This window comes from Triturus cristatus, chromosome 11 (genome assembly GCF_964204655.1).
Source record: "Triturus cristatus chromosome 11, aTriCri1.1, whole genome shotgun sequence".
Taxonomy (NCBI): Eukaryota; Metazoa; Chordata; class Amphibia; order Caudata; family Salamandridae; genus Triturus; species Triturus cristatus.
In genome coordinates, this window is record NC_140594.1 from 277,579,543 (window position 1) to 277,607,153 (window position 27,611).

Below are 27,611 nucleotides of genomic sequence, written 5' to 3' on the forward strand. Positions count from 1 at the left end.
ACTTGATTCCGGAAGTTCTTGGGCCCAGCGGGCGCTGGAAAGTATCAGAAGTGGGGGGGTTGAGTGTTACGTTGTGCGCGTACTATGAGGAGACGCCCCCTGCACCTAGGGGAGGGACGCCCTTAGTTGCGCCACAGAACTGAGCCCCCTTCGGTGGGCTGGTTTGTGGAGGGGTAACACTGGTGACGTGCTTAGGACACGTAAAGAAACTGAAACTTACCAGGATGGTATTTAAGGCGGCATCCCTGGGGTTTCGTCCTCTTTGTCTTCTTGGACCCCAGGGGACCCGCAGGAACATTGTAAACCACCCACCTACCCGGGAGCAGAGCAAGGCGGAGCGCTGACAGATAACAGCAAATGGCATGCACAGCTATGGAGGTTCAGTGACTGGATTGACCCCAGGAGAGGGTAGGATGGAAGTGTGCAGAGGGTAGGCGGGAAAGGGACTGACCTGCTGGTGGTCCTGGACTCTACTGCCGAGGGTAGGCGGGAGGGGACTGACCTGCTGGTGGTCCTGGGCTCTACTGCCCTAACCCGCAACGTATGGACTGAGTAGAATCTTGGGGAGGCTGTCTGTGTTCAGGTACCCTGGTGGGCCGGTGCACTATGCGGTGCCCTGGATTTCAAAATAATGCAACTGTTTGCTGTAGCGCATTGGGGCCTGCTGGTACAATGTGCGCAGCTGAGTGGGTCGGCCAAGTCAACCAAATTCAAGAACATGTGTACAGACAAGCTGAAGTTCAAGTGTAATGTTGTGACTAATGTTCCTTACTGCCTGTAACATGTGGCTGTCGCTAAAGTCTGAGGCTGTGTATAATGATATATATCCAAGTAGAATACTTTACTCTCTTAGTGGTTTCTGGTGAATTATCTGATTTGATGAGAATAAAAGTCAACTCCTCTTGACAACATAACTTGATTCCGGAAGTTCTTGGGCCCAGCGGGCGCTGGAAAGTATCAGAAGTGGGGGGAGTGAGTGCTACGTTGTGCGCGTACTACGAGAAGGCGCAGCCTCTGGCTCTGTTTTTGTGCATGTGAAGTACATGTGCTATTGAGGGTCCGGCTGAGCGGCGGTTCTGGGAGGGGTTCTAAAGAGATTTCAAGATCATCCAGGTGGAAGGAGTTGGATGTAGTACAAAGGCTTTTAGTAGAGTTTCGGGTGCGGAGAGTTTAAAGTCTTAGCTTAGATTTACTAAATGCCACGATACTCATCACTGCATTAAAATATGAGCACTGTCTTCCACAAATAGTAAAGAATTGCGCTGCACCATATAGCAATTGCACGAAAAATGCCATTTTTACACAAAGATACTCAAGTTACAACCGCTAGTAGTATTTTCTGCACAATGACAAACACACAAAAGGAGTCCACGTAAAATTGTGCATGAATTACAAAAGTCGCAAGTGGGAACGTCACATGATGTTGAGCTAGGCTGTTCTTTGCCCTTCCTTTCATTTCACACTTGTCTGCCACATTTATCCAGGTGGAGCTTCTTGGTAGATCAGACTTTGTGGGAAATTCCAGGGGTGTTTGCGTTGAGCCCACTCAGTGACACCCCTTTTGAATTCATTACGAGAGCGTTGGCGCTATGCAATGCAAATCCATTTGATGTTGCACTCACGTCAATTTTGAGGCACAAAATCGAATTTTTATTGGGAAGTTGTTCGATGCAACCTGCCATGTGCACAGCTTTGAGCCGCGAGCACCAGAGCAAACATAGTAAATCAGGACTTTTGTAGGCACTGAGAAGACAAAAAAGGCATATATCAAGATGGATGGCACCACTACAACGTAATTTTATTACAAGACGGTACACTATTATAGGGAGCACATTTCCTCACAGGTAAAAGCGGTGGACATTTCTTGTCAAGTACATGAGTGTTCACACACTTTTTATGCACTTTCCCACACCGACTACGATGTGAAGTCGATTGCTGCCAAAGATAAGAGGAGTGAAGCACTCAAGTTTCCCATGTCCATGCGTGAGTAGCTCAAATCATTCAAGTTTTTTCTTTGCATTCTAGGTTTTGTAGTCATAATTTTATAATAGGGTCAACTGGACTTCAAATCCCAGAATGCAAAGTAAAATACCTGCTCTGACCGAACACTCACAACTGGAGCTGGCGAACTTTGGAGCTCTGTATTTTTTAGGCAAAAAGCGCACAGATATATTCCAAAACTGGTGATCTCACTGGGGAAGAAGTTTCTCCAGGGAAAACATATTTTCACGTGCAGAAATGGAAAAACCAATTAAAATGAAATGCCTTGATGGTGAATTGTTCAGTATTGGAATTTTACTGTGTAAGGATAGAAAGGGACATGATACGGAAAGGGATGTCGCCTTGCAAAATGTAGTGAAATCCACCATCTGGAACGTATACGGGCTTTGAAGGGGCATTTTGCAGGTAGGTTGACAACAACATGGATACAACTACACCTAAAGTGCAGATGGAAGGTTTTTTTAGGGTAGAAGATCTCACGTTTTGAATGTGTAAGTAGCTCATACACACCAGGTTTTAAAAAAGAATTGCATTCTGGTACTTGTTGTCCTATTTATTCTGTCATAAATTCAGGACTACAAGTACCAGGTTGCTAGAATGGATAAACTCGCTTCTCACATATGGACTTGGGGAAACTTAAGCGCATTGAACAGAACCTCCATACTGAAATGAGAGAGTAGAGGGAACATATTCTCAACGGACGACGCTATTTCCCTGTGGAGAAAAAAAATTAAATGTTCAAATGCACATTAAGCATGATTTACATATGCATATTCCTCCCACTGGAAAACAAAGTAGGCCACATACATTGATAGGTGCCTGGGAAAGGGAGGGGCAGGTGTGGGTGGAGGCATCTCTCTCCCACCCCTCTTCTGTGATTGGTCGCCTTTCCCCGTCCCCCTTGGAATGAATGCAGCTGGGCCTCCTTAATTAGACTGATTACAAGGCTCTGGGAACGGCGAGGGGCTCAGTGTTTCTAAGATGTTGCTGTGGTTTTGGCTTTTGCTGGCTGTGGGTGCAAGACGGGTCTGTGGAAGACCAGGTAATGAGCTCACGCCCCGCTGCTTTTTAGTTTAAAAAGTTGATGTACAAAAAATGGCAGCATCAGCCATGAGCTGGCGTCCCCGTCTCTCCGGCCCCATAGCAGCAGAAAGCCGTGAAACATATAAGGGACAGGCAATGACGGGTGTGGCGGCTTGTCATTTGGGCTGCTGGGGGGCGGGGGTGAGAGGACTGACCATGAAGATCGCGATCGCTTCCATTCTCTTTTTGAGGAGTTGGGGGTGGGCAGCCTGTCAGTCAGTACAGGTTACACGGGGAGTGTGGTTAGCTGATGGTCACCAAAGGCCTGTCCCTGCCGAGGTCTGTGTGTGGTGGTGGGGTCACAGATGGCCCTGTCGGTGGTAAGACGAGGCTGGGGAGGAAGAGGGTGACAGAGTAGGGCACATCCTAGAGGCCCTTGTGGCAGACTGGAGGAGCGAGGTCTGTCAGGATGAAGGCTCTGTGGGGCAGGGCTGTCAGTCTCTCAGTGAAGTGATGATGCATAAGGATGGGTTAGAAGAGAGTCTTAAAGTGAAATAAGAGTTTGTCTCGGGTAAAAATAAATTGGTCTGGCGTGTCCGAGCAGGGGGATGTTTGGGCGAGGTGAGTGTGTTCAGAGGGCTGGGATGGATGGGTCTGGTTTGTGATCTCAGGGTTAAAGTGATTGTGTATGTGAACCTAGTTGAAGCTGGCTGGCATAGCTGGGTCTGGAGTGAAGCTGTGTATGGCTAGGGTGGCTGCGTGTAGTGTACTGTGTCGGGGCTGGTTATGGAGTGTGGTCTCTGAGATTTAGGACGGATGGGTTTGTCAGTGTAGTGTCAGGTGTCTAAGATGGGTGGTTATGAAGTGTAGTGTCAGTTGGCTAGGATGGTTGGCTATGGAGTGTAGTGTCAGATGGCTAGGATGGATGGTTATGGATTGTAGTGTCAGATGGCTAGGATGGATGGTTATGGATTGTAGTGTCAGGTGGCTAGGATGGATGGTTATGGATTGTAGTGTCAGGTGGCTAGGATGGGTGGTTATGGAGTGTGGTGTCAGATTGATGGTTATGGAGCGTAGTGTCAGATGGCTAGGATGGATGGTTATGGATTGTAGTGTCAGATGGCTAGGATGGATGGTTATGGATTGTAGTGTCAGGTGGCTAGGATGGATGGTTATGGATTGTAGTGTCAGGTGGCTAAGATGGGTGGTTATGGAGTGTGGTGTCAGATTGATGGTTATGAAGCGTAGTGTCAGATGGCTAGGATGGATGGTTGTGTAGTGTCAGATGGCTAGGTTGTATGGTTATGGAGTGTAGTGTCAGATGGCTAGGATGGATGCATATGGAGTGTAGTGTCAGGTGGCAAGGATCGGTGGTCATGAAGTGTAGTGTCAGATGGCTAGGGAGGATGTAGTGTCAGATGGTTATGAAGGATGGGTCTACCAATGTAGCCTGAGAGGACTAGGACATTGAATGCAGCCTCAGATGGCTTGAAATGATGTGTCTGAAGTGTAGTCATAGACTACCAGATGGCTGGCCTGGAGGGAGCGGTGACTATGCGGAGGGTGAAAACGAGTAGACTTGTAATCCTCGTGGGCTAGAATAATACAGCCTTAGTGCATGATTGGACGGAAAAGAGTTGATGGTCTGGGAGTAGAACTTCGGGAGCTCTTTGCTAGACTGGCCGGTGGGTTTGGTCTGGGAGGGGTATGTGCTTGGGTCATGGGGTAGTCCATGAGGCATAGAATGGCTGGATCTGGGGTGACATGTAGGCGGGATGGATTAATGAGTTTGCTCGTATGATGAACAGTAATCTGGGGCTCACCAGACACCACTGGATGCTTGGGGCTTGAGTGACTGGTGTGCTGCAAAGACACTCCTTGTGTGGCCACCTGGCTGCAGTCACAAGTCATCTTGTGTCCGGCACTGGAGCCTGAGAGCACAACAGAGGTGGGCATGGACAAGTGCAGCTTGTGTGGCCTTCAGTTGGCCTGGGATAGGATATTTCTGCACAGTTTACATAGACAATGTATGTTGAGATGCCATTGTATGTTGTTGATGAGGTTGTAGCAAAGGAATTAAAATATGCGCTATGTTGTCTCATACCTCTCATGGAACCGATCGAGTAAGCACGACACTCCTTTGTAGAGTTCTTCCCCTTTCCAGCCATCCATTCATCCACCCATCCTTTCGCTTTTACTCCCATCCACCAGTTTCTCCATCAATTCATGCTATCAACATTCTATTCATTCATCCTTTTATCCACCGATCCCTTCATCCTTCCATACATCTTTTCACCTTTCCACCAATTCTTTTTCCATTCAACCTTCCACCCGTCCCCATTTTTCAATGTTTCCTTCTTCTGCCTTTGTTTCCACCTTTCCATTCAGCTTCTCCACCTTTCTTCTTTTCCCTGTTCCTTCCTTTTAATCTCCCATGCGTCTCCTCTTCTTTCTTTACTCTATTTCTCACCTGTATTCTTTCATTTTGTTTCTTTCTTACCTTTTCTCTCCTGCTCACTTTTTCCATATGCCTCTGTCATTTTTCTTCATTTTTAGGTCTCGCGACCTGCATTGCACTGCGCAGCAGTGCTTGTGCAGGCGAAAGTCCTTTTGTCCGGGGTTCAGAAATGGACCCTGGATTCGCACACGCTAGTGCGTGTGCAATTCCTTGTGTGCTACCCCATTGGCCTTTGCGTGCGTCTTTTTATAAAAGACTGCACGCAATTGGCCAAAGGCGGGCGCGTAATAGACACCAATAGGCCATGTGATTTCAATTATCGTGCCCAGACATGGGCGCGATAATTGAAAGCACGTCTCGTTTAGGGATGCTTTGGAATAATGGCGACTGGATTTCTATCAGGTGCGCACAGTTTGATCTTAGTTAACCAGTTAGATCTTAGTTAACCAGTTACTGAAATTGTAAATATTTTAGCTTTATACTTGGATTTTTCACTGAGGGCCTTTTCCGACTGACGCTTCTCTTTCAATCTAGACTTTAAATTGCTAGACTCCTGCCATGCACGACCTGCTCAAACCTCGTTTTTGTGTTCATTCTTTTGCGGCTCTTTAACCGCCTTTGTTCATCTCGCCGTTAACCTGTTCGGGTTGTTTTGTCTTTTCTCTTCACTTTATTTAAAAGGTGATGCGTCACGACATTGTGTGTGTGTGGAGGGGAAGGTAGACTGCAGACGGCTGCGTAAGCATGTCCCACAGTAAGCCACCATACTTAATTAAATACATTCCAGGCCCTGAATAGAGCCTCGTCGGCAGGTGCACAAAATTAAGCCGTTCATGCTTCAGTGTCGGTTTCCATCAATACTCTGCTTGCTTAGAAGTCACGCTGGGATGATTGCTGACCTCTCAGCCATCAGTGACCGGCTCGGGGTAATGCAAAGGAATGGATGAAGATTTGCTTTAATGGCACATGTTGTGTTGCCAGCACTTGTATAGCGCCTTTACTATCAGCATGGCGCTATTGCGCTTTCTTGATCTGGGTGCCATTTTCACATTGTTCTGGGATTTAGTTTGATTGGTTGTGTTTAGTATGTTATGCTAAGTTAGGCGTGCTGCTATCGTGTTTATTTTAGGAAAGGCAAATTATAAGAGCCTTTGCTTGGTCTGGAGGCTCAGTGAACTAATGTATCCACATCCCGCTTAAAAGTTAGAATCCTGGCACGGCTACTCTGCCTTTCATTCTCGTTAATGATTTTTGCTGGGAGAGCTCTGGTTCTGGGTTGGTTTATAATGGTAGGAGGTAGGGAAGCGGCCAACTTTTTATCTAGCAATTGCTAAGTTGATTGATGGGAGCACACATACTCTGTGAAAACTGCCCTCACCCACAACAAGTTGTGGCATGCTTCATCATTGGGCTGCTACTGACGCCTCTGCGCAGACCAACGCTAGAGGCGGAGCAATAGGGAGGGGTAAACAATACAACAGTGATACAAACAAACAAAAAGGCAGGATCCTTTGGTGCAGAAATAATAAATGTTAAAACTGGCCCAGGGATATCTCTATAATAGTTTTATTCCTGGATTCCCTTGTCAGATTAAAAAGGTATATATAAAAAGACATATATACACCCAATGGATAGTGGTGGAATGAGTTAATTTTAGGTGCTCACCACCCCTCCATTCTGCATAGCGGTCAACATGTTTCTGCCGGTTCAAGATCCAGTTTCCGGCATTCCTCAGGACAAGTCAGATCCCTATGCCTTTTTGTGCTTAATATCCATTCATACCTATACTCCACTACAGTGTGTGACTACAGAGGGTCGCTCTCTACTCCAGTGCCTGTTCCAGCAATTTGCTTGATAAACTCTGGTAAGAAGTGGGATAGGTGGTACATCACTTGCCCCTATATGATTTAATATGAAAATCCTTGATCAAGAGAGGGGTAGTAGCACCCAGATCTCTTTTAACAGCACATTGGCATTTTGGAATGTCTTCCCTCACTTGTGACAGCACGTTTCTTCTTGTATGTGGAGTATAGGTATGAATGGATATTAAGCACAAAATATGTGCTTAAGGATATACCATTAGGAGGGCCAGTGTCTGCCCGTTGATTTATGATGGTGGAGTTCGCACCACATATGTTAAAAATGTTTGGTCACACCGATTGGGTGGTTGGTATTTGCTATTGTTGGTTTGCGAGCACACATTTTATAATATTGTCTCTGTATTTGCTGTGACAACAAGAGTCACTGTTGTGTCTTTTACCTTTCAGTTCCTATTGTGAAAGACTCCAAACTCACAGGTGGAGTATAAACCCACGATTGTGGGCAGCAAGAGGGGTTTGAAAAAAGGCATTGGGATCTGACTTGTCCTGAGGAATGCGGGAAACTGGATCTTGAACCGGCAGAAACATGTTGACCGCTATGCAGAATGGAGGGGTGGTGAGCACCTAAAATTAACTCATTCCACCACTATCCATTGGGTGTATATATGTCTTTTTATATATACCTTTTTAATCTGACTAGGGAATCCAGGAATAAAACTATTATAGAGATATCCCTGGGCCAGTTTTAACATTTATTATTTCTGCACCAAAGGATCCTGCCTTTTTGTTTGTTTGTATCACTGTTGTATTGTTTACCCCTCCCTATTGCTCCGCCTCTAGCGTTGGTCTGCGCAGAGGCGTCAGTAGCAGCCCAATGATGAAGCATGCCACAACTTGTTGTGGGTGAGGGCAGTTTTCACAGAGTATGTGTGCTCCCATCGATCAACTTAGCAATTGCTAGATAAAAAGTTGGCCGCTTCCCTACCTCCTAGTTTGTGGGTTACTGAATTCTTGAGGAGGATGAGGTAGGGATTTTACCTTCTCCCCCTTCTTCTTATTGTGAGTAATATAAAAATATAATAATAATAAAAATTGGTTTATAATGGGTCACGACTGAGAGCTCTGGGCTGAGGCTGAAGGCAGTGCGAGTGTCTCACCGTGCCTGCCAGTGGGACACAGAGGTGTACAGTCTCAGATGACTTGCTCATTCAATCCATGGCCTCTCGGCAGAGCGTGCAGAGCAATGGTTGCGTATTTACATTTAAATGTGATTCAAAAGGAACGTTTGTGAAGGGGGTACAGCAAACGAGAATAAAATGCTTTATTTACAGGTGAGGAGAGACAAAAGCGGGGCGTGGGAGTGAGGGCACGGTGAAGGGGCGCTCACACAAGGAAGTATAAGGAGAACGACAAGAGTGGACGGACGGTGCTGAAGAGGAAGGCCGTGGCGCGTGACGTGCACATGGGGATGCGGAGAGATGAAGGGGTTGGTGTCGCACACAGCGAGAGTGCACAAGGCAGCGTTGTGAAAGGGGGGGTGATTGTGTGATGTCTGGACGCACAGGCACAACACTCAGGTGCTCTGCAGGGACCTGCATGGCGTCGAGGCACTGGACTTCAGTTTTTATATTGTATGTAAGCCATAGCATGAAATGCACAGACCCGGCCTCTTGGGAAGATTTTCTAGTTACGCTTTTTTGGCCTCGGCCATTTTACAGACACCCCTCCTCCTTTCAGCCGTCTTTAAGCACTGAGTGAGATTGCACCCAGTGGGTGAGCAGGCAGAGGCAGTGAGGGGGGGAGACTTCATTTACCACACAGTCTTTAAAACGACCAGCCTGTACAACAAGGTTACAAATACAAAAAAGCATTTGCAATGCAATAGGTCTCGCAGTAGTGAAAGTTTGAGCTACTGGCGATGCAGCTAATAATGCAACGTCAATAGCTCAAACTTTCAGTAATGCGAGACCTATTGCATTGCAAATGCTTGTTATTAATTGTTCTTCCGACCAGATCCTTCACTGTACTTGCCTCATTCGGCAGCTTCGGCTCACACTGCTCAACCATGTTGTATAATATAAGCTTTTGTCTGCATATAGAAAAGGTCTATCATTAATAATTAACATTTTATTGGCTCCCCGGCTGTAACTGCTAAAGCTGGGGGCTCCCCACGCGTCTGGTTGTGCGTCTGTTTCAGCACATTAGAGTTTCAGCCCTTGTCAACACTGGGTTTGTTGCGGGTTGGCAGCAAGCATCTATGAAGATTGTATGCCCAGCTTTTAATGTTGGTATTCAGTGCCATCTTTTTGGGATCCGAGCAAGACATATTTTGGGGCCCTCTGTTCTGAACAACTTAGCATTTATTACTCATTTTCAGATACTCATGATGCCAAAAAATATTATATGTTAAACTTTCAGAATTGGTTAGGCGGAAAAAATGGCAAAAAACTCAAGCTGCCCAGCGTCCAGTAGCTGAATAGTGGCAAAAGAAAGCAGCTATTTCTTTAGCACTTCGATGTAAATTGTTGTACCAATATTTTATGAGAAACTCCATGCCCAGCCGGCGTGTTTTCCGTTTGTAGGAAAGACATGGTAAGAGAGACCTGGTGAATGGTTTGTGGGCTAGCACATGTATTAAAATATGTCCTAAGCATATAACACCTGAAATTGCAGCTTTAATGATCGGCTATCTGTGTTCAAATGTAAATCCTCCTTCCCAAGTGGAAGACCTCTTACCTCCGGGCCAGGGTCCCGCTCTCCGCCCTCTGCCTTGTGCCCATTTTTTAGGTCTCGCCTACGCAGCGCGCATGCGCTGCATAGGAGGGGACCTCTTGGAAACAATCAGCTTTTTGGGCCAAAAACGTGCACGCTTCGCATTGCTTTCTATTGCAACGTGTGCACGTTTGGCGTTTCCCTTGCGGAAGCGAGCAGTGGCGCCATATGTTGGCAATTATCGCGCTCACTCCCGCAAGGTAAACGCTGCACGTCTCTGCACTCACCCGCTGCAGTCACGGACACGCCTTCCAGATTGCCAATATGCCTGCCCGAGTCCCTGCTCTCGGCCGCACTCCCCACCCCTCCCACTTGTTTTTTCATCTTCACGGCTCTTGTGCACGCACGCACCACTCGAGGTCTTGTTGTACCTGTTCTCATCACACAGTTCGGCGCTTATTTTCTGCTCTTAACCCAGTCTGTCCCCGTGCCTCTGCGAGCTGCGAAGGGTCAAGCGGCTGCAGCACTGAAAGTGGCTACGCATCGAAATCGCCCACTCTCGGACAGCGAGCTGCCGACTCCAGACAGTTGTCTCCGCTTTGCCCTGACAGAGCGTGCCAGGCATCCGTCTCTACCAAGGATCTGCGTTTTCTACAAACTACAAAACCGAGCATGCAGCACGGCCACATTGGACTGGTGTTCAGCTGTCGAACTAAGAAGGCCGCTGCAGAAACATGCCGGTCCAGTGCCCTCTTTCCAATCTCTGCCCGTGTGAGTCACTGTCATCAGATGGAGTTCTCCTAATGTCTTGAATACGTATCGGAACTCAATCTTTAACTCTTTTTACGATAGCCTAAACACTACCATGAAAGATGACAGCCAAAGGTAGGCCTGTTGGCTTTACCAGTGCTTGTTGTATGTTACGATTCACCAGCTAACCCAATGTTGACTTGTAAATCTTCCCACCCATGTCCTAACAGACATGGCAATAGTTTAAGGGGCAGCAGATTAGGTGTTGTGCAGAGATTTTCATGTACACATTAACAGTGAGACTGGCAGGGTTGAAGCAGCCATGAATCTTCAGTGATGTAATTGTAGTTCGGATGCGCTTTTTGTAGTAGAACCTCGTTAGTGAGAGAAGCAGACAAAGCTTTTCTATTCAGCTGTGAAATATCTTCTGACTGACAGACGCTTGTTATGGAAACTAATGATGAGAGCACAGTACAGCGCTGCATGGCTCTATCCCTGTACTTATTCCTACGGCCCCAGCACAATTTATCCTGTTCAGGGTGAACGGTTTTAATCAGCTGTGAACACCATTGCGTTCCATGTCATCCGCTCAACCCCCCACCCCGCGCCTGCCTGTGCCTGGTCAATGCTTGCTTAGAAGAATGTGGTACAACTGATTGACGTTTTGTGTCTTCATATTACTGAGAGGTGGAAAAGACTGGTTTCATGGGGAGGTTTTATTGCATGCCTCCCCCCTTTAGTTTGTTTCTTGCCAGAGGTGGGCGAAAAAATGTAGTATTTGTCCAAAGTGTCGTTTTTCTCTTCTTTTTATTTAAGTGTTGTGAAAGTTGTTTGGTGTGCCCTTTTTCGCATAAAGTGCTTTTGCCTTCTTTCCGTTTTTAGGTCTCGCCTGAGCCAGCGCTTTAGCGCTGCCCTGGCGAGAGCTTTGGTAAACGGGGATTTGGAAGTGCAAACTAGTTCTTTTCAGGCCTCCAAATACAGTGCATGTGCGCGGGGCGCGCGCACCATTTGTCAGCCTGCCTGATCACTTTCGCGGCAGCTTTGATGTTCTCAGTGAGCCGCGCGGCCACTGAGAACATCAAAGCGGCCGCGAAAGTGCTCACCATTTGCCACCCCCTCCCTTATCCCACTTCCTGCTTGCTTTATTTTTGTTGACTTTCGCGCGACCTGGACGGTGGAAACATCGGACTCTGTTTATACATCTACAGATCACAGTCCGCGATGTACGTACACCCTGCGTGACTTAAACCCTCCTTTATATTTTTTTCAAGGACCCTCTCCTTCACCTTCTGCATGCTCCCTGAGTACACGGTACACCGCATGCCTAAATCTCTTGCTCTGAAAATAAACCCCCACATCCTAACAATATGTTTAGTCACTCGATCCACGATTTGCTTCCCACATACCCCCAACTAATTATCATACCGAAATCATTAATATTACAACATAGTAACTGGAGTAAGAGCCAGGAGCGGCTTCCTTGACAGCACAAGAAGAACCGTTCACTGCTGCACTACCCAGTCATTTCGGGTGCGCTCCCAATTCATTTTAGACAAACAAGCGAAATGCTCACGTACACAGATGGTAATAAAAACTAATTGAAACAGAAGGTACCCTGAACACTGATGCCTACAGTATAATTTGACAATTTCACAATGTTGTGCGTGCGTTTGGTGTGTTCCTCTGTTGTGTGCTCTCCGCAGCAGCCACAATCTACGTTCAGTTTTTTCAGTGACTGTGATATATTTTGCCCCTCAACGTTGCATTCCCTCCCCCTTCATCTATCACGGAGCTGCTGGGATGTTCGATTTTCTTTCTTTCTTTTAAAAATTGCCTTTCTCATATCTCGTGGTGGATTGGCAGCGGGGGAAATATCTGCCTCAGTGCTTTGTTGGGCTGCGAAGGAGGAGGGTGCGGGCCAGGGAGGCGGCCCCAGCTGACAAGAGCGCATGAGCTTGAAAGGCAGGCAGGCAGGCAGGCACGTGCTGCACAAGAGGCATGGTTACGCTTTTCCCAATACCCCCTTCCCTGCTGCAAGAGCACTTGGAGACTCTTTACTCCAGCCTTGAATATCAGCTGCCTGGCATATCCTAAATATGTTTCAGCACCTGCTTGTCATAACTCATGATCCAACGGATGATGCAGGTTTTTGGAATTGTCCACAGAAACCTGGGTTGCATTTCAATCCAGCTACAAACGGATGTCAGGAAAGGAAGAATGTGTCCCGTTCCTATGGCTCAACATCTCTAACAGGGCAACATATAATCTAGCCCAGCACAACTGCCATCAGCATAGAAATGCCTAAATATACCCTGATGACAGCTGCCAGATGGTTCAGCTGATTCATCGGGAGACGTCCTCTTTCCTTCAGAGTTATGTCTGGAAATCCCTCAGCCCAAAATCTCCACAAGAGAAGAGTACTGTTGGAATCCCTGCGCCCCTAAAGACACCAAATGCATATGCACCTTTCTCCACGGACCAGATTACTTGTAAAACAAGCATTTGCAATGCGATAGGTTTCGCATTATTAAAGTTTAAGCTATTGGTGTTGCATTATTTAGCAATGCCAATAGCTCAAACTTTAATAATGCGAGACCTATTGCATTGCAAATGCTTGTTTAATTCAGATTCTTCTTTAACACTTGTTTAGACTTGTTTTCACCTGTCCAGAGCTGGCAGACTTTAGAAAATTAAAGATTGATTTCAGGGGTAGATGGTTTTCGTTGCCCTAAAGCAGTATGCACATGTTTAAAACAAGCATTCGCATAGCCAATAGGTCTTGCCTTTGAGACCTTATGTGTTTAGTTATACAGCACAATATCCTTGGTGCAACATCATCAACTGTTGCATGGCTAAACACTTATAAGGTCCCAAAGGCGAGACCTATTGGCTATGCCAATGCATGTTGTTTTTGGTGTCTTTTCCTGTCTTTGTTTTTTCACTGTGATTTCTGTGCCTGTTTTGTCTGTGACTCTGTTTTTTCTGCCCTTTGTTTGTTTTTGTGCCTGTGCCCTCGTTTCTCCTCCCTGCCCGTTATCGCTGCCCTTTTTTCTGCCGCCACTCCCCTGTGGCCCCTCCCCTTGCCATCCTCTCGCCCGCCTCCCAGCTGAGCTTCCCTCCCCTTCCTGATTTGATGCCGGCCGCTGTGCGGCCACGGCATGCGCCAAAGACAAGACAGTCTGCGCCCATCCGCAATCCGTCCAGCGCCAGGAACCCAGAATCACCAACCATCCACCACTAGGACTCAGCTGCCCTCCTCGCACACGACCCCGAAAGGAGCAACAACTGCCAGCTGTCCATGCCAAACACCACCCACGTACAGTTCTCCTGCCGTCACTGGCACCATACCTTCACCACCGTATGTACCTCCACGGCCACCTCCCCCCCCCCCATACGGAACGCCAACACCACCCAAGCCCTGAAGTGCATCCTCCTCAACGTGCGCTTCCTGCACAGACACGCCATAGAGATCTGGGACCTCCTCGACACCCTCACCAGACGTCGCCTCTTTACAGAAACCAGGACCAATGCCTTCTCCGCCCCCGACATCGCCACCGCCATCCATGACGGATACAAGGTCCAGAAGAAGGACTGCCCCCACCGCCCAGGAGGAGGACTCACCATCGCACACAAGAGCTCTCTCCGACTCTCCACCTCCACCACTAGCGACTCCTTCTCCACCACCGAACACCTTCACTTCCAGATCCAGGCCAGCCCTAGAGCCACACTTCACGGCACCATCGCCTACAGACCCCCCCCATACCGCACTCTCCGTTTGCCACTACCATCGCCGACTTCATAGCACCCCACGCCATTGCCTTCATGGACTACATACTCATCGGAGACCTGAATTTCCACCTCGGCGATCCCAACTCCACCGCCCTCCTCGACAACCTCGCCAACATTGGAATGAAACAGCTCGTCAACACGCATACGCACAAGGCAGGACACACCCTCGACCCCATCTTCGCAGGAGGTAACATCCACTTAAGCCACACCATGCAACCATCATGGATGGACCACCACTGCGTACACTTCCGTGTCCACAAACCCACGCCACCCAAACCTACACCGCACCCTCCACGAAGGAACTGGAGCAAATTCACTGAGGAGCAGCTCAACTCCACCCTCAACCGTGATGCCCCCAACACCTCGACCTATGCCAACCTCGCAGCCAAAGAACTCCACAGATGGATCTCCAACTGCACAGATGAGCTGGCACCCCTACGTAACCCTGACAGACAACGCCCCAGGAAGGCCACCTGGTTCACCACTGACCTCCAAGAATCCAGACACGCCTGCAGATGTCTAAAGAAGACTGGAGAAACAGCAAAATGTCAGAAGATTGCACCACCTACAAGAACGCCATGACGGAACACCACCAACACATCAGATCCACCAAAAGGACCTTCATCCAAAACAAGATCCTCGCCAACTCCAGCAACTCCAAGAAACTCTTCAGCGTCATCCAGGAATTCACCAAGCCCCCCAGCGAAAACACAGATCTCACTCCTTCGCAGGACCGCTGCAACAAACTCCGATCCTTTTTCCATCTGAAAATCAAGGGGCTCCACGACAACTTAGACGAGAAAACACCCAACCCCGAAACCACATCCTTCTCCAGCAACGCCAGCCAGCCCACCATCTCCTCCTGGGCCCTAGTCACCACAGAAGACACCACTCAGACCATGAAAGGCATCCACTCAGGAGCCCCCACGGACCCCTGTCCGCTGCACATCTTCCGCAGAGCCACCATCGCTCCAGAACTGCGACGCAACATCAACGCCACCTTCAAGACCGAAATCTTTCCTGATGACTGGAAATGCACAGAAGTCAGACCCCTGCTTAAGAAGCCCTCAGCAGACCCCACCGACCTCAAGAACTACCGACCCATCTCCCTCCTCCTCTTCGTGGCCAAAGTTACAGAGAAGACCGTCAATGCCCAGCTAACAAGATTCATCGAAGAAAACTCCATCCTCGACCCCCTCCCAATCCAGATTCCGCAGCAACCACAGCACCGAGGCCGCTTTACTCACCACCACAGCTGACATCCGCACCCTCCTCAACCAAGGACGCACCGCGGACCTGATCCTACTCAACCTCTCTGCAGCATTCAACACCGTCTCGCACCGCGCACTTAATGCCAGACTCCACAACACCAGAATACAGGGAACTGCCCTTGACTGGATCCAATCCTTCCTTACTGGCAGAAACCAAAGAATCAGACTGCCACTCTTCCTCTCCGAACCCACGGACATCAACTGCGGAGTACCCAAAGGATCATCGCTCGGCCACACCCTCTTAAACATCTACATGGCCCCTCTCGCCACCATCATCAGACAACATGGGCTCAGTACAGTATCCTACGCCGACGACACCCAGCTCATCCTCTCCCTCACCGAGGACCCCATCACCACCAGGCTGAACTTCCAGGAAGGAATGAAGGATGTCGCATTCTGGATGAGCAGCAGCTACCTGAAGCTCAACTCTGAGAAGACAGAGGTCCTCCTGCTCAGACCCTCCCTCTCTGTATGGGCCAACACCTGGTGGCCCACTGCCCTCGGCAGCCCTCCCACCCCCACGGACCACGCTCGAAACCTCGACATCATACTCTACTCCTCCCTCTCCATGAACCGCCAGGTCAATGCGGTCGCCTCCAGCTGCTCCAACACCCTCCACATCCATGGAAAGACCTTCAAATGGATCTCCCCCCGAATCAAGGAAGACCATCACCCACGCACTCATAACCAGCAGACTGGAATACGGAAACGCCCTTTACGCCCGGATCAACAAGTCTCTGCTCCAAAAACTCCAGACCATACAGAACACCGCAGCCATTCTTGTCCTTGGCATCCCTCAACACCAGCACATGACTCAACAACTGCGGAATCTCCACTGGCTCTCAGTAGAGAAAAGAGTTACTTTGAAGATACTCACCCACGCCACAAATGCCTTTACAACACCGGACCCCAAAACCTCAACGAGAGAATCTCCTTCCACACACCCAAGCGAAACCTCCGATCTGCTGACCTCTCCCGTGCCGAAACCCCATGCATCCACAGAGCCAGAACGGGGGAGGGAGAGCCTTCTCCTACATTGCGGCCAACACCTGGAACGAGCTCCCGATCGACATCGGACGCAGCCCCTCCCTGAACATCTTCAGGAAGACACTCGAGACCTGACACTTTGACTGAATGGAGCTGCTTACCACCTCCCCCTCCCCCAACCCCAGCACCTTGAGACCCTCACGGGTGAGTAGCACCCTTACAATTCCCCCTAATTGATTGCTTCCCAAGTGGCTTCAACAGAGAAAATAGAATCCCGGCAGACCCCTACCCTCGCCCAATGGGGTAAAGACATGGACACCACAATGAGTGCTGAACGGGCAGTGTATGTACAGAGAGGATGCCCCAAAAAATGGACTCCGATATGTGGGGGGATGGAACAGCTACCGAGGGGATATATGCGAGCCCCCCAAGGGAAACTCAGATTTAGAACTCGGTGACTAAAGAAATTGGGAAATGGCCGGGGAGGTGATGGGTGCTGTCGAGGACATAGATTGGCCAAAGAATTGCGGGAATAGACTGGGGAATGTATATATCATTGTACTGTGGTGCCAGATGTGAAACAAATCTACATGTATTCATGGAACGACCCTCATTATAAGCAATGCCAGAGATTGTTATTCTATTTTTTGAAAATGCTCAATAAAAAAAGTTTTTAAAAAACAGAGAAAATAGAAAACACTGCTCATTTAATTTTCACCATTGCTTTGGGTGCAATATGATCACTTTCTTCTTATTTCTTTTCCTCTTCTATGTTCTCCTCTGTGTGCATTGGCCTGCCAAGTTTTCTGAGTAAGAGAAATAAGGGGAAGAGGTGGGGGGACATAAGAAGAACTAAGTGGTAAAGATAATATTATAACAAGAGTTGAAGTGGAGGAAGAAATGGGATATAGATGCAGTTGAGGTAGAGAGGTAGGGGAGAGGCAAGGTGAAGAGAAAGACCTGATAGCAGCTAGAAAGATACAGAGAAGTGGGAACAGATAGACAGAAAAAGAGGTTGAGACACAGATAATGTTTTAGAGTGAGATCGAGCTAGAGATAAGGAAAGAGATTACAGTGTAGAGAGGCTGTCTGGAGAAACCTAAAGGACTGCGGTCAACAGAAGTAAGGTAGAAAGAGTTAAGCTAGAAAGAAGTAGAGTCATAGACGTGAGGCAGAGAGGAGCACAGCGATGCAAGATAGTGAGAGAGGGTGAGGCAAACTGGTGTAAAAAGAGATACAGAAAGGCAAGTCAGGTGAAGGTAGTGATTTTAGAGCGAAAAGTGAGATGGGTTGAATGATCGAAAAAGAGATGAGGTGAGGGTGATTACGTAAAGATTTATAAATGGACAAAAGTAGAGAGGTTAGGTAGTGGGAGTGAGTTGAAAGAGGAGGTGCAGAGTGGGATGAGAGAAGGAGAGAAAGTAATGATGGGTAGATTGAAAGAGGCAGATATGCAGAAAGATTTAGCGAATAAGAAGAGGAGGTGAGGACTGCCCCTTATCTTTTAAATATGTATCTTGAGAGCCTCGAGGCAGGGGAGCTCCCACGAGATCAACGAATGGCCTCCATTGTGACGATCCCAAAACCCGGTAAACCCCCCGAAGAATGCACCTCCTACCGTCCGATAGCGTTGCTTAATGCTGAAGCCAAAATGTTAGCCAAACTTTTAGCGACACGGTTGACCCCACATCTTACGACCCTAATTCACCCAGATCAATCTGGGTTTATGCCAAATACGAACACGGCTCTCAACTTGCGGCGGCTACAGGGAGTGTTGGCTCGCATGTCCTATATTCAGGAACCAGCGGTTATCCTCTCCCTTGATGCGCGGATGGCATTTGACATATTGGAATGGTCATATCTTTTTGCAGTCCTTAGACCACTAGGCTTTGGCCCGAAATTCTGTGCGTGGATACAACTACTATACACTAAACCATTAGTACATGTTGTGGTCAATGGACATATATCTAGAAACTTCCAGCTGACGCGTGGAATGCGCCAAGGGTGTCCATTATCCCCGCTGCTCTTTGCACTTGTGTTGGCCATGGATCAGGTGGGAGCCTATGATTCGTGGGCTCAAATGGACACCAAACTGAGAAGACAGCATCTTCCCATATGCGGATGATGTGCTTCTGTGTTTGACATCCACTGGATGCTCCATCCTGGTACTCTTAAATATTTGTGAGATTTTCAGTCGGGTATCTGGGTACATCATTAACCGGTCCAAGTCGGTTCTATTTATACTGCATGGTCCGGCACCCCCGCTTCCAAGGGACTGCCCGTTGCAGATCACTGAGGCTACCTTCAAATATCTAGGTATTCATGTTACACCCAAACTTGATGAATTCTTGCGGAGAAATCTTGGGGGCCCCCCATGGAACGGTTTCGACGTGACGGTCTGGCGCAATCTGCCGTTGACCATGCCGGGGAAGTCTGCGCTTTTTAAAATGATGGCGCTCCCACGCTTTTTGTATGTTTTGGAGAACACCCCATTTCGTGTACCAATGAGCTATTTCAAAGCAATTGCATCGGAAGTCTCCGGTCTACTCTGGGGGAATAAACCAGTGCGCATTGCACAGGATAAGTTGGTCAGGAGCTGGTATGACGGGGGTATAGCCCTCCCAAATATGCAATTATACTACTGGGCGGCCCAGTTAAAAGTAATTAACAGCTGGATGCACACTCTCCACACAAACCCTGCGTTTCAGGCGGATAGGCAAGGCCTAGGAGAGGAAGGGGTCATGTCGGTACTGAATAACAGAAACAAATCCAGACTACTGATTGGGCCAACAGCACACACAGTCCACATATGGTACGAGGCGCATGCCAGACTGAGGTGTCGGCGGGGGGGTGATTCACACAAATGACACCGCTCTGGACTTCTCAGCGGCTTGGGCGACTGAGGAATCGTAAAGGCTTTGACAAGTGGGATGCAATAGGCATATCAACGGTGGGTGATCTCTGGAGGAAGGGTGAAGTGGTCCTGTTTTTAAACACCTGCAGGTCCAATATGAACTTGCCTCGTCAGAGGTTTACAGATACGCACAGATCAAACATGTACTACAGGCGGTTTTACCTGCAGGCACCATCTTGTCAGAACCTACTCCCCTAGAAGATAGATTATTGACTGAATATATGCAAAAAAAGGGCCACCTCCTTCACCTATCGTAAGTTGGTAAACAACTTGCCTGACCCCACGTTGGCACTTGGACAGAAATGGTCTGCGGACCTGGGGGGATTCAATGACGCTGAGTGGCAGGAAGCACTATCGTCTCCTCGGGAGGTTGCAATACCTGCGCGGTGGCAGTTGATACAACTCAAAATACTTCACTGCGCATACTACGCCAGAGTGACCCTCTGCAAAATAGGGACGGTTTCACATCAATTCTGTCTGCGAGACTGTGGGGAAGAGGGTACTTTCTACCATACTATATGGGAATGTCCGAAGATTATGGCATACTGGGGTCAAGATAATGAGGACTGTATCACAAACTGTAGAGGTGTCACTGATTCCAGAACCGAAACGATGCGTGCTAAATATGTGAGAACCTAATGACCTAACCCATCGAGCGCAGGACTGGGTAATATTGGGACTCATGGTTGCTAAAAGGAATATTGCAAGGAGGTGGGGATCAGGCGAGTCACCTACACTGCAAGAATGGTGTAAGGACATGGATGAAGCTATGGTGGCGGAGAGGTTGGTATATGTGCATCGGGGGATGTCCTCAAAAGTGGGAAAGAGTCTGGGGGCCCTGGAATAAATTCAGGGGATATGTATGTGAACCACCAAGACTGGAGACTGATCAAATGTCCGATTTAAGGGGGTGGGGGTGTCAGGGTTGCTGTAATGTATTGTCGCTGTGATCGTCCCTGAAGTCATGTATAATTTTCTACAAGATGTTAAAAGGTAATAGTGCAGCTGGAGGATGACCATTGTATAGACCATGTGCTTTGAGATGCCTATCCTTTTCAATAAAAAAAAAAAGTAAAAAAAAAAAGAGGAGGTGGTGAGGTAGAAGGAACAGAGACAGAAAGAGAGGGAGGTGGAGCGGTGGGGTAGAAATGCATGGTGGGGTGATCTGAGAGGTTAAGTAGTGTGTAAGATCTGTGATAGCAATAATGAGGTAGTGAGAAATGCAAGAAAAATGAGGTGCAGGGCGAAGTGAGGTAGTGGTGGTATGGATAATGGGGTAGAGACAGGGAGTAGTAATTTAACTGCCAGAAACTGGCTGGCAGCAGGTGGGTTAAGGTTGGGCCAGCTTCTGTGAAACAGGCATGACCACCTGTCAAAAATGAATCTGATTCACAAACACCCATTACGCTTGGATTTTTTTTAACTTTCCTGATCACTTTACTGGAAGGTTTTTGAAAAGTGGGGACCTTGGTTAATTGCCCATACACAGGGACACTGAAATTATGCAATTGTGTGGCTGTGTCGTTTTTCACAAAGTTATAGATTTGCAACATAATCCTTCATATGCTTCATAATATGCAAATTTTAACAAAACAAATTCTAACTCAAACGGTTCAAACATTACTAAAAACACAGCGACACGTGTGGTATCACAGTGGAAGGCCCTATGCAAAGGTTGCAGGTCACATTTCTCTTCTGTATTGCAATCTTTGGGTGTTAAACTGGTACTAATGAGGCGCAACCAATGCCCAGACAGTGTTAACAAGTCTAAAAGTGAAAACAATGATGAAGGAATGCTATCACAAAATATCCTGTATTATGCCACATAATTTGCCATTTATTGCTGCATAATTTACTCCACTCTGCCGCATAATTTGGTCCCCTCCTGCTGCATTATTCCAGTGGCGCTGCCCATGTCTTAAAACATCTATGTTGGTATATACTGTGGTACGGGTAAGTGAAGTGGGCATTGCCTGAATAGGGTTCTAGTGCTATTGTGGGGTAGGACAGTGCAGCATAGCACCTAGTTCGAAGTCCACGGTATTGTGACACAATCCTCCTGTGGTGAAATTTCACCAATAGTACTTTGGACTCTGCGACTTTTACAGAGCTCTCCTGTTTCCCTCGCGCAAGAGTGAGACATGCGTCCATCCTGTTTTATTTTTGTATTTTTATTTTTTTTCAGTTGGGAATCGTAGTCCAGTTTACCCCATTATGCAATCAGAACTACAAGGTCCAGAGTATAAGGGGAAAGAATCTGGACTGCATTAGCTACTCGCACATGGACCTGAAAAACTTGAGAGCTTTGTTTATAGTGAAAGGTTTATCGTTCTTGGGTCCCCCTCATAAGACCCACCATGCAAAGCTGATGATGTCACTCATGAGTTGGAACACAATGGCAGCCAGGGGGAGCGGGCAAGCTTTTAGGTAGGAAAGGTGTCACCAGCTGTGTAGCGTGGGTTGCCAGCGTCCAGGGCAAGGCAAGTATCCGTCCAGTTTTCTTTTTAAATTTTGTGTCCCTAAGAATGCCCTTAAGAATTTTGCGCCGGGGAAACTGTCCCTGTGGCCCCGCCCACAGTACGCCACTGAGTGTCCCTAGTCTCATTTTAAGGTCGAGCTAGGCAGCGCATGCGCTGTCTCTTCGAGACCTGCTGTAATGACTCAGTGGGCTTCCAGTGAGGTTATTTTTTTAGGTCTCGGCTAGCGAAGGCTGCGCTTGCGCGGTCTCGCTCGCGAGAGATAATGACTTGGAGAAGAGGGGCTTGAACCCGCCCCTCTTCTCCCCTGTTCTCCATTGGCTGGCCTCTTGAATGCTGGCCAGCCATTGGAGAAGAGGTCCGTCACTCCGAACAGGCCCCGTCCTTTTCGGATTCGGGGGCGTGTTTTTCCCAACTTTTCTAATTATCTCCTCCAGCCAATGGCAAGAGGAGAGTAAAGAAAAACACCCCCCCGAATTCGAAACCGCCGCTGCCTTTCTCCAAGGCATTTCTGCTTCGCCTCGGAGAAAGGCGGCGGTGTTCATGGCTCTCGCCAGGTAAGTCAACAGTGCTTTCCATGTGTGTGTTAACAGCTCACTCGCTGCTTGCTCCTCTACCTTCGCTCTCCTGGCGCTGGGAGGGTGGGGGGGGGATGGAAGCTGCTACTTGGGTTCAAATTCCATGTTCCCTTGTTGACCAGATTGTGTGAGTTTAGTCAAATCAGTTTACTTCATTGCGTCTCATTTTCTGTGCTCGTCGCACGTCTTCAAGTAATTCAGTTCAGCGTGTGTTATGTAAATAACTCATAGGTATGACTTAATAGCCTATAACGTTGCTCGATCTATGCTAGAATATTGGCCACATGTAGGTGGAGAATGACGGTTTACTTATAGAATCGTTGTTAGGACAGGGAGGTTATCACTCTGTGCGGTGATATAATCTAGCAACACATTGAAACTTTTAAATGTTCAATACATTTGTGTGACTTTTAGTCTTTTCCTTATTTTTCAAGTACTTTTGTTGTGCGATTTGCATGCCAGTACTTTCGATGGCTCTGCTGGTGCTTTGGCTTCTAACGCCAAGCGGCAGCCATATGTATACCGGGTCGGAACTGGCTCAGCTCTCCCTATTAATGGCTACCATGCCCTCTTCTAATCGGGCGATCGCCACCCTTCCAAAACAGACGTCATTGGGAGGGCCGAGTCTGAGGGAGGGAGGGAGGACCCCTTCGCGAAGCCGCCTCCCTGCACTCCCGGGGCGAGGAATCCTACACAGTGGCAGAAGTGCGCCAGCGAAGCATTTGTTCGGTGTTGTTGTGCATGTAGCGTTTGGCACCAAATGCAGTTGTGTATCCCCTCCTTTCATGGGATACCGAATGCACAGCACAGGCTTCTCTGCATTTCCTTGTCTCTTCCCCGGGCGCACTGAAGGTATCACTAGAGCTGCCCGTGTTGTTTATGTTTAGACCACCGCGTGGTTTGTTTTGTAAACACGTCTTGTTATTTTTTTTAAACTCCTACAAACTGTGGTGCTTTTAACAACCAAAGACGCCCACGTGTAGTCGTGGTGTTGCAGCAGCACATAGTTATGTGAACTGGAGCTGCTGACTCGAGCTCAGTTCTCGCTCAGAACAGAGTCTCTTTACACTGGAATTTTAAATCACAGCCACGGGGAAACTCTCGGGCATCTCACTGGCAATGAGTCTGTGTGTGACGTCTAAAAAACAAGATATCTATTCACACACAGGGGCTTCTTTGGCATCTTTAATTGGACTATAGTGTCCTGCTGGAGTGTTTTATTTCTTTTCTGCGCATTTAGTATTTCCCCGTTCGCCAGCAGTTGGCACTTTTTAACCTTCTTTTTTCCATCGTGCGTTTTCAAGTATTTCGCTAACGTCTAATCACCCCAAGCCACCTATCAGAACGTAACCAACACCAAGCCAACTCGCAGAGCGGTTGTCACACCGGCCAAAATAGTTTCATAGTTACGTGTATTACAGCTGCTTCCATCACTTGCTATGATCAGACTCTGTAAAAATTGTTCCTTTACAGCTTCTAATCGTAGTTTTGTCTATATTTCTGGCCATTTTTTTTAATCAGCCTAGTTCCTTTATCCACTGAACAGGTACCTGTGGATACTGATGCCCCAGTCTAATTGTACAGTATGAGAGACGCTTCCGTAATTGCTATTATTGGCGTTATGACACCAGTTAAAGCACTCCAATCTTTATTAGTGAAATTTACTTCAATTTTTATCTAGTGCATACATAATGCCTAGTGTTGTTTCTGCGCTTTACAGAGACTTAATATTTGCGAGTTTAGATTGACAGTTGTGCTCCCGATTTACCTTTACATTGATCATCACAGTTTGTATTTATATATGTGAGCGGAATATTGATACAGTATACGGTCAGAGAGTAACAGCGCATTGCAACAGTGCTGCATATTCTTGAGTAATGTAAACAAAACAAATGAATATGGACAGAATAACTGGAAAAGACCGTAACGTACAAGGAGAGGTTCCGTGTTTATCAAGCATTGGTTGAGGCAGCATGGTTCGAATCAAGCTTTCCTCTTTCGTGTAGTCGCTTCGCTCAATATTTTAAAGCAGAGTTGGAAGTTTACCGCTCCTGCCCGGTCACCTCTCCTGCTCATGCCTGAACACCGCTCCTGCCCCATCAGTTCTCCTGCCTTGTCACTACTCCTGCCTTGTCACTACTCCTGCCTTGTCACCACTCCTGCTTCGTCACTACTCCTGCTTCGTCACCTCTCCTGCTTCGTCACCTCTCTTGTCCCGTCACCTCTCCTGCTTCGTCACCTCTCCTGCTTCGTCACCTCTCCTGCTTCGTCACCTCTCCTGCTTCGTCACCTCTCTTGTCCCGTCACCTCTCTTGTCCCGTCACCTCTCTTGTCCCGTCACCTCTCTTGTCCCGTCACCTCTCTTGTCCCGTCGCCTCTCTTGTCCCGTCGCCTCTCTTGTCCCGTCGCCTCTCTTGTCCCGTCGCCTCTCTTGTCCCGTCACCTCTCCTGCCCCGTCGCCTCTCCTGCCCCGTCGCCTCTCCTGCCCCGTCGCCTCTCCTGCCCCGTCGCCTCTCCTGCCCCGTCGCCTCTCCTGCCCCGTCGCCTCTCCTGCCCCGTCGCCTCTCCTGCCCCGTCGCCTCTCCTGCCCCGTCGCCTCTCCTGCCCCGTCGCCTCTCCTGCCCCGTCGCCTCTCCTGCCCCGTCGCCTCTCCTGCCCCGTCGCCTCTCCTGCCCCGTCGCTTCTCCTGCCCCGTCGCTTCTCCTGCCCCGTCGCTTCTCCTGCCCCGTCGCTTCTCCTGTCCCGTCGCTGCTCCTGCACCGTCACTGCTCCTGTCCGGTTAGCACTCAGTGGCTCTGTGTGTGGGTGCAAATGCAATAGGTCTCGCATTTGAGAGTGATTAAGCTATTGACATTGTAAATAACAATGTTGTTTCTTTAAATGTTTTAAAAACAAAAACATAACCAAAAATAATGTCATGAGCAATGCCAATAGCTCTATTTACCAATGCCGAGACCATTGCATTGTAAATGCTTGTTTACTATTGGCTGTTTGCATTTGCACTCGTAAATTCAGCATTTTGATTGGTTAAAGGCATCCATTGTCATGCCTCTTTAAATGTTGCTCCTTCCCGAGAGCAGTGAGTAATTACAATCTTACTACACAAGTTAGGTTTATAGCTCTGCTTTTGGAACTTCTTTTTTTGTTCTTTCGTTTAAGAATGCATTGAAACTATATTTTGTGTTTGCTGACAACGAAAAAAAGAAACTTTGCAAAAGTATTTCAACGTTTGTTTTTTTGTTATGTTTTGTTTCCGTCCGCAAAATTATTTTAATGTTAGTTTGTTATCCCGTAATGTTTTGTTTCCGTCTGCAAAAAACGATTTTGCACTTAGGTTTCATTTAAGTTACCAATAGGGGGTGCCGCAAAGTAACAGGAAACAAATTGAAAGAAAATGGCGGCTGCACACTTTTTTTCCTATTTGTTTACTTTTGCTACATTCGCGGCACACGCGCTTTACCTTTAACCATGTTAAACTAAATGCAGGTGCTGTGATTGATGCAAAAGTAAAGAAATACAAAACAAAAATGTTTCTTTGCATTTCTTTACTTTTGAAATGCTTGTTTCATGATGTGTCCATAATTAGCGGCGAGGGCCTGGGAGACGCAGGTTGTAGCACTCAAACCCCCTGATAACAGCAAAGACGACGCCTCTATAGGGGACCCCACAGCCGACACAGGGTAATCTATGGGCAAAAGCAGAGTTCCTGGGGCCTGCAGCCCCGCCTCAGGAAAATACATTGAAACACCTTACTGAGGCGAGTTCCCTTACAGCGATACTCCAATTAGTGAGGATGCCCCGCAAGCCCTGTACGTGTATCTCGTATTACTGACCTCGACCTAAGTGACACGCCTGGGGGGGAGACCGGGAGTGGGGTGTAGTTAGAGGGGGATAGTTAGAAGGCAGGGGGGGAGGGGGCAGTTTGGGGACTAGAGGCGGCAGTTGCAGCAGAACCTGACTACAAGAACTTATGGCTGGTCGCGGTGTTCACCTAAAAATCCAACTGAACTGTTGGCTTGTGGGTTATGTATTGCTCTACTTCTACTCCAAGTAACTTGTTGACCAACTGTTTGATTGACCGGGTCGCGATATCGCGGCCTATATTCCTTGTATGAAACTCAATAAAGTCTGTTTTAAAAAAAATGATGTGTCCGTAATTACTAAAACTATGCCGTGCCTGGTGCGGCTCGGGAATCTACACCACCACCACGTCTGCAGTCAATCGCACAATTTTCATGTGCGAATAACGCTGAACCTGCCAAAGACAACACATTAATATAGTTGACAAATAATATTTGAGCTGTTGCTACATGACTATTTTTCATCAAAGTACTGAATGCTTGAGAGTGGGGGGGTGCGTGTCTAGGGGAAAGTGGGGAAAGGCATTGCGTGCACAACGCTGCAGGTTTAGAATATAAATAAAATATTATAGTAGACTGCCGCGCCAAGCTATCTAAATACAAATATTACAGAGAGGGTGCCAAGATATCGTAAGACCGAAATGTTTCTTCTGGGTTGTGAATTAACATATGGACCTTTACAAATGTTTTATTAATGGACCTCAATATTCTGCAATTGAGGCACAAGAAACAAAAATTTATTATTGGATAAAGGGCATATTGCTGTGAAGAATAAAGAGTCATAGTCGAAATGGGAATGATGATCTCAGTCCCAGGGTCATCTATGGGTTCCCTGGTTGTTTCTGGAGTTGCAGAGTGCTTAGAAGCCCGAAGCGCAAGGAGCTGCGAGAGCAGGTTGGGGACAGTGCAGCTCATCCGCTTTTCTATTGTTTTGTGAAGGCTCCCTCTTTCATTTGGTCTCCCTTCGTGTT

General features: G+C 47.8%; 1 protein-coding gene across 1 annotated transcript in view; it reads left to right on the forward strand.

Moving 5' to 3' along the window:
• The first annotated feature begins 2,906 nt into the window (after positions 1 to 2,906).
• LOC146784022 (zona pellucida sperm-binding protein 3-like) overlaps positions 2,907 to 27,611 on the forward strand; it is a 167,610-nt gene continuing 142,905 nt past the window's right edge. The window contains exon 1 of the mRNA XM_085635833.1: positions 2,907 to 3,043. Within this exon, the coding sequence (XP_085491959.1) occupies positions 2,983 to 3,043 (61 nt within the window). The 5' untranslated portion in view covers positions 2,907 to 2,982. The remainder of the gene's footprint in view (positions 3,044 to 27,611) is intronic.